This window comes from Nicotiana attenuata, chromosome 10 (assembly GCF_001879085.1).
Source record: "Nicotiana attenuata strain UT chromosome 10, NIATTr2, whole genome shotgun sequence".
NCBI classification, from domain to species: domain Eukaryota; kingdom Viridiplantae; phylum Streptophyta; class Magnoliopsida; order Solanales; family Solanaceae; genus Nicotiana; species Nicotiana attenuata.
In genome coordinates, this window is record NC_031998.1 from 32357024 (window position 1) to 32365045 (window position 8022).

At 37.2% G+C, this 8022-nt stretch overlaps 1 protein-coding gene across 1 annotated transcript; it reads left to right on the forward strand.

Annotated features, from left to right (window-relative positions):
• Positions 1016-3013, forward strand: LOC109233255. Its single transcript, XM_019399063.1, has 2 exons — positions 1016-1895; positions 1993-3013. Exons 1-2 carry the CDS (start codon positions 1578-1580, stop codon positions 2434-2436), a joined length of 762 nt encoding a protein of 253 aa, XP_019254608.1. The 5' UTR covers positions 1016-1577; the 3' UTR covers positions 2437-3013.

The window sequence follows — 8022 nt, forward strand, 5'->3', positions numbered from 1 at the left end:
TTGTATTTTTATTAAAACTAAACCAAACCAATTATATTGGTTTGAATTGGTCCGGTTTTGTCAGACTATTTTGGGTTTTTCAGGTTTTTTTGTTACATGAATAATATGTCAATCTTACTTTGTTAAATTTTTGATAAGTAAATATATGTTTAATAAAAATAAAAAAATTGACAAACATATGATCTATTAAAATATTCTTGTGGGAGAATTTTCTTAGTAACACATGATAGTTATTTTTTTTTTTGACAATAAATTTTCATTGATGTGCATTTTCAAAGTGAACCGAATTTAATAATTAAACATAAAAATCAATATGATACTTAAATAATGATATGTTCTATTTAATTTTTAATTATCAAAATATTACTTCAAATTCGGAAAAGATATAAGAATCTAATAGATCTTGACATATGAATATGAAAAAAATAAAGAGATTGATGCATTTCAATAACACTTGATAAGAAAGTGATCATACAACACATTATTAAATTACATCCCATAAGTGAATCCCAAATATTTCTAGACATTTTTAAAAAAATCTATATTAAGTCTTAAAAGTATATATAAAAATTATATATTTATATATCGGTTTGGTTCGGATTGTTTTACTCAATACCAAATCAAATCAAACCAAACCTCATCGGATTTTTTAATCGATTTGCTTTAACTTTTCGATTTGGTGCGATTTTCCGGTTCGATTTGAACACCCCTGCTTAAAAGTATTACAGTATAAATCGTATAAATTGAATGAAAGCTTAAATATTAGATTTGAGAATTAAACAAATATGAGTGATCCTATCTTCTAGAATAAGGTACTATTATTTACGTTATTCTAATATTCCGAGTGATGTTCATAATTACCGGAAAAATTAATATCGTTCACCTAATTAAGTTAAACCCAAGTAAGCTTTAATGATACTACTATTTATTTATCACAACATTCAAAATGTAAGATTCTTCATAAACACCAAACCCATCACCTGCAATGATCTAACTTTTGTTGAAGTTCTAAAGCCACGGGCACCACTCATTCCAAGCCCACCACCAACAACAAGAACAAAAATACTATTATGAAATAAAACAACAACAACAACTGATTAGCCATGCAAGACATTGAGTAAGATATGAAAGTATTCTATTTTGTTCAAGTGTATACAATATAAATCCAAATTGCCTTTACTTATTATCATAATATATAGCCATATAGGTGAGCAGCGAAGATTATTCGAAGGAAAACAAAAACCTCATTGGAGTTCAATTAAGCTTCCTTTTATTGCAAAATACATATTTGTAACACCCAAAAAAGGGGGAAAAGAAAAACAATAAATTTCCCATCTAAGATCAGAAACTCAGGAAGTAAGAAAGAGGAATACATAACCTTGAAACTTCTTAAAGGCCCACATGGACCACCCAAGATAATAAAAACAAATTCACTTCTCTCTCAACAAAATGAATTGGATAATGTGATTCAAATCAGAGGTTCAAAAACCTCTTCCATTGCATTCATCTCATGGTCACTAAAATCTTTTGGTCTCCACACTTCTCTTGCTAACCTAAACTGGTGCAAATTTCAAAGAATGATCCATCTAAAAGCTATTCACTCCCCTTTAACACCTACACAACAAGCTCCTATTAACACAACTTGCTACTTTAGGAGGAAAAAACCTTTCATTTCCTTGTGCAAGTCAAGAAAATCAGATTCAGATGGTAAAGGAGATACCCGTCAACAAGAATTGCTTGCCAGAATTGTTCTGCTTCAAACCCAAAAAGTTCGTTTAACTGAATACTTGGATGAAAGATCTGCATATCTAACACAGTTTGCTGAAGAAGCCAATTGTGAGATGGACCAGATTGGTGAAAATGCCATCAAAGAACTGGATGAAGCTGGTGCAAGGGTCTGTTGTCAAAGCCACTGCATACGCAATGCATAAAATGTAGAATTTGAACTTATTTTCTGAATAACACAGTTCTTTATTTGTTTTTGTGGAGCAGATAATGGAAAATATAGAGAACCAGATGCAAGTTTTTGAAGAATCAGTAGGGTTGAACAAAGAGGAGGTAGAAGAGAATGAAAAGAAGTTAGCCGATTTTGAAGGCCAAATGGAGGAGGAAAGAAACGAATGGCTTTTCTTTAACAACTTAAGGCAAAGACAACCCGTGGACAAAGCAAAAGCTAAGGAGGAGATGGAGAAGATTAAGCAACTTAGTAGAGAAAGTGCTGGGTCAAAGACTAGAAGAACTATTTACTTTGCACTTATAGGCCTTGTAGTAGTTGGGATTGCAGATGTTTTCATCTCTTCACCTTCTGACTGGAGAAAAGGTGCAGTTCTTGGGATTATTTTGGTGTGTTTGCTTTCTCAAGTCATCTATGAGCAGAGTGTTTTATCAGAAACCGAACTGGAGAGAGAACAGACATCCAAAGAAGAAAAAAAGTGAAATCCTCTCTGTTTTGCATCCTACTTATTTTCCAAAAAAAATATATATATATATATATACTATCAGAGAGTATTGTAGCATGAGTTATAACCCCAAAATAAAATCTTATTACTCGAGGCTGATATAACATGCCATAGTTTATCTTGCATCATGCATGTTTCGTGACAACACTGTAGCCATCAAAAATTGGATGTGTATTATATTGATCAAAGGAATGATACTTGCTGAGGTATAGAGAATATTGAAGTTTGTAGGACTTCAGAATTTGGGTCTCCTGCATTTCTTTAGTAATCAGTGGTAACATTGATGTGGTCTGGAGAAGCACACAAGTCTAAGAGGAAATAGGTTCTATTGATCGAAAGATTCTATTTTTGGAGTAAGGAAACAGTCTACTGATGGAAAGATTCTTACGCCATTCAAGACACTCAGGGTACATCAATCAAGTGAAAATCTTCAGAAGAGATGTACATCCGTCTTTAGGGAAACAAATATAATCAGCTCCCTAGCATTCACGGAACATAGAAATGCCATTCACAAGAAAAGTCCAACTCTTAATGAAATTTCCTTGTTCCCTTTACTATACCTCTCCTAACTACAAAATTAGATAAAATAATATCTAGCACACTTTCCTACAAAAAGCAGCAGTAAGCCTATTAGAAGGAAGGAGGAATTATAGTCAAGATTCAATACCACACGAGATCATAAAATCTGGTGCCCTGACGTGACTTGGTGACATGTCTTTAAAGTCCAATCTTTCAGACAAATTCTCAAACACCTGAAAATTGCAACGATATTCTAGCAAACTTGTATCAGAAACAGAATCTAGGAGTATTTCCAAGAAACAGGAAGCACACAACGGAAACCCATGCATGATAGTTACATTATGACTCTGACCAAATATGGCTCACTTGCAAATGACATAATCACCTGAGATGAAAGGAGAGTTCCCTGAAATCTTAAACCAGGAATCATGGTATTGTCAGACAAATTGGTGTTGGGTTTAAGCTTCTTAGAGCTTAAAAGAGGGTGAATGGAAAATGGAGGCAAAAATGAAATTTTGGTTTTCCCTCCTTGACAAAAGGACATTGTCCCATATTGGAGGAGGAAAAGACTTTTGATGGGTATATATACAATTGCACTTCTTCTAGTTGTTAGAGAGTTGAGAAGAAGTCATGCCTTGCGCCGTCGTTGTCGCTCGGCTTCAGTAGACCTTCTGAAGAGTTGCACCTCTTCATTTAAACCCAACCTATTGGCTATTAATAGCAGACCATTCCCTCAGAAATAAATAATCCACAACCTCGGGTACTAGGAGGGGATTAAGTAACTTAAGGAAACACTGTGAATTCAGTAGGCTTGGAATAATTCTGTTATAATTCTGTTCTTCTGCATTTCTGCTTTTATAGCATTTTTGTTTTTGAATATATTTCCGAATACAGATTACTAACAATTGGCCGTCCTAGTAAGCATAAAAATGGCAACCCTGCAACCATAAAATAATGTTTCTCTCACTACATAAAGAGCTCAAAAACAATCTTAAAAGAAAGCAACCTATGTAATAAAGAATGAGGAAATTCAAACCTGAAAGTTTCCTACTTGAAAAACATCATCTTATAGCTCAACTAAGTATGTTCCATGTATTCCATGCAATAACATTTGGAGTGATTTCCTAGTCAGAGCATTATTCAAGAACAAATTGGTACTTGACAATCTGCAGAACGTACTTCAAAACAATCATTTAAGAGCTCAATTATAGAGATAACTGCTCTGAAAAGTATATACCATCTAACTGCAGTTGGAAAGGATCTTCCTGCTAAGGCCATAATGTAAGAGTAATATTGTAAGAAACAATATCTGGCGGAAGAGTGCCACGTAAAATGAGAGGCGAAACTCCTTAAGCTTTTGCAGTCTCTAGCTTTATTAAACCACTCCATAAGGGTGTGATGAGTGACAGGATTTGGGTTACATTATCAATGGTTTGTGTTCAGAAACAGATATAAAACTCACCCAAGTTTGCCATCAGAGCAAAGCACATGAATTTTAATGTTAACCATGATCATATCGTAAGGTTGCTAACGACTTGGCTCAACAAGTTGAGGATCCGGTAACAAGATATATCTGATCGTGCTGGCTTCATCCCTTTATGCGGAATGACCTTTACTATCACCAAATCTATCAAATTTGCATAAAAGTCTACCAGCATATCATAGGTGAGAACATGTCACGACCCCTACCCCGGTCGTGATGGCGCCCAACACACTGCTAGGCAAGCCCGACTAATTCAACAACCTTAACCCTTTTTATACAGTTCATGATTCAATTAACACAAATAATTACTAAGTCATAATACTGAAACTCTGAAATATAATTAAAACATGCGAAAAACCCAAGTAGAAATACTACTACACAACCCGAAGAATCCGGTGTCACAAGTCTGAGCCTCTAATACACGGGTGTCAACCTACTACATATTGCTCTAAAGAAATGCGGAAATAAAGCAAATAGGTTAGATGGGAAGATCAGGACTGCGGACGTCATGCAGCTACCTTGATTCTCCCAGATATGATGCTCGGCAGAGAAATCCTCACTCAGCCTCAGTGGGTGCACATAGATCTGTACACAAGGTGCAGGGAGTAATGTAAATACTTCCAACCCAGAGAGTAATAAACATAAATAAGGGTTGAGAGTAAGAAATCCTGGATAGGCACAATGTAAGCTATAATTACAGCAATTTAATCCAGATAATGTCAACTCAATAAACCAATGAAAACAATGATGCTGCAACAGATAAGTAAATGAATGACAATCAATTAAGACATGCAACAAATAGTACGGTACTCTCTAGTACCCGCTGCGGCGTGCAGCCCGCTCCATTTATTTATCGTCGACGGTGCTCACTGGGGGTGTGCAGACTCCGGGAGGGGCCCCTAACGGCCCAAGCGCAATATCAAGCCATCTCGTGGCATCCATTAGGCCCTAAGCCTCATATCAATATCAATATCATATTACTGCGGCGTGCAACCCGACCCCATGCTCAGTCCAAAATCACATAAGCCCCACAGGCACAATCATATAGAAATATTCAGCCCAAACTTCATTAGAAATATTATTTAAGTTCCAAGTTTTGAGAAAAAGTGGTTGAGTTTGCAAAACAGTATTAAATACTAGGACTGAGTTCAATTATCTGTAAATATGGTGAGAAATCAGTAAAAACAATCCCTGAAGGATTCAAGCAGTTGGCACGTAGCCCAATTATGATAATTAATCCATTTTTATAAGGATATCTACTAAGCTTCAATTAATTAGGTAGTAATTTTATTAAGCGGGACGGACCAAGTCACAATCCCCGACGGTGCTCTACCCCACGCCCGTTATCCGGCGTGCAAGTCACCTCACATAGCACTATAATGTGCAAATTCGGGGTTTCAAACCCTCAACACAGCATTTACATCTATTACTAACCTCAAGCCGGCCAAAATCCTAGCTCGCTATGCCCTTGCCTCTCAAATCGACCTCCTCGCGCATCGAATCTGACCAAAACCACAATGAATACGTCACATTATGCTATAGCATCAATACCCAATCGAAAATAATCGAAAAACATCAATAATCCCGAAATTGACAAAACCCGAGCCCCGGTCCCACTTCTCGAAACTCAAAATTTTTTACAGAAAAGTATTCTTCATCTTCTCCTGATTCCGTACATATAAAGAACACCAAAATCGGAGTCCGTTTGACCCCTCAAATCGACCCCTAAAGGTCTCATTATCTTAGGCCCCAAAATCCTATTTTTCTACTGTTTTTCATGAATTAAAGGCTGGGATTATGGTCTATAATCACCCATAAACGAGTTTTAATAATCAAATCACTTACCTCTGTGATACCCACTGATTTTCTCTCTTAAAAATTGCCTCAGAAGCTTCTCCCTGTTCAAAAATTGGAAGAAAACTCGACCTGCTCATTATAGGTATACTGTTCACGCGTTTTACAGCTCCCAATGGATTCCTTGTGAAATTCTAATGAATTTGAATCACTCAATTTGACCTTATAATGAAGGAGATATGTAGGTTTTAAGATTTGCAAATACTGCAGGTTTTTAATACGCCGTCAGGGGCAATTTCGTCATTAACCTGAAAATCTGGGCAACCTTGGTAAAATGACCATAAAATCCGCATATGATGTCCAAATTCGACGATTCTTTTTGCTACGGGTCCGTAATTACGATACGGATCTAAATCTTCATTCAAAACAGTAATCGGAGCTCATTTGTTCAATATGATATCATTTATGCTTGAAGAAACGACGTCGAAGCATAAGAAAAACGAGCACAACGCAGTCCAAACCTATCCGAAACTCACCCGAGCTCCTCGGGACCGCATACGAACATACTAACACGTCACATATGATCATTCAAACTTAGTTGCACTCTCAAAACACCAAAACTAACATCAAAACACCAACTTTACATCGGATTCAAGCCTAAGTTCTTCTAAAACTTCCAACACACGCATTTGATCAAAAACCCAACCAAATCACCTCCGAACAACCTGAAATTTTGCACATACATCCCAAATCACCTAACGAAGCTACAGCAACTCTCGGAATTCCATTCCGACCCTCGGATCAAAATCTCACCTATCAACCGGAATTCGCCAAAATACTAACTTCGCCAATTCAAGCCTAATTCTACACCGGACCTCCAAAATCACTTCCGATCACACTCCTAAGTCACAAATCATCCCCCGAAGCTAACCGAATCGTCGGAATATACATCCGAGCCCTCTAACTCATAGGTCAACATCCGGTTGACTTTTCCAAAACAAGCCTTCCTTAAAGAGACTAAGTGTCTCATTTCCTTCCAAAAATCAACCCAATTCAACTCGTTCACACAAGACACTGATAATGAAGCATAACGAAGCAGGAAATGGGGGAAACGGAGCGGTTCTCATGAGACGACGAGTCGGGTCGTCACATCCTCCCCAACTTAAGCAAACGCTCGTCCTCGAGCGTACGCAGAGTTGTCCTAGAAGCCAACCAATAGCTGAATGACCTTACCAAGCATATACCCGGGGGTGATCCCATGTCACCCTATCTCGCATAGCTCCGATAACACAACATAGCTGAAATTTCACAATCCATCTAGTCCATAAACCATAGAACCACATTGCACTTTTCGAAATCATACACAAGATCAGAACCTCACATCTATACTCAGAATAAGCCCGAACCAGCTGTAATAACCCATACCTGCAACCTCAGGTGCAATCATATGATATACTACATAACCCAAACACTCGAAACGATAACTTCTATTCACAGCAGTTGCCCACAACACCCGAATACCGGTAGAAAACCTCTTATCAACTAAGGTCTTATTCCAACACTTTCATATACTGCCAACAATAAATGAAACACGCAATAAACCGTAACCATTTCTCAGATCAACCATTCATGAAGCCACTTCCCTTTTGACTAATACCACAGCAGATTCCGAGCCGAACCTCGATATTATCCTTCCAACAAGCTGAAATCAAATCCGTTCGTATTCATTAGTGACCCCAACGATCACCTCGAATCCAACACACCACT

Coding starts and splice junctions, on each gene's coding strand:
- LOC109233255 (XM_019399063.1), top strand. CDS start 1,578: ATGATCCATCTAAAAGCTATTCACTCCCCTTTAACACCTACACAACAA. Junction 1,896..1,992: donor TGGATGAAGCTGGTGCAAGG/GTCTGTTGTCAA, acceptor TTTGTGGAGCAG/ATAATGGAAAATATAGAGAA.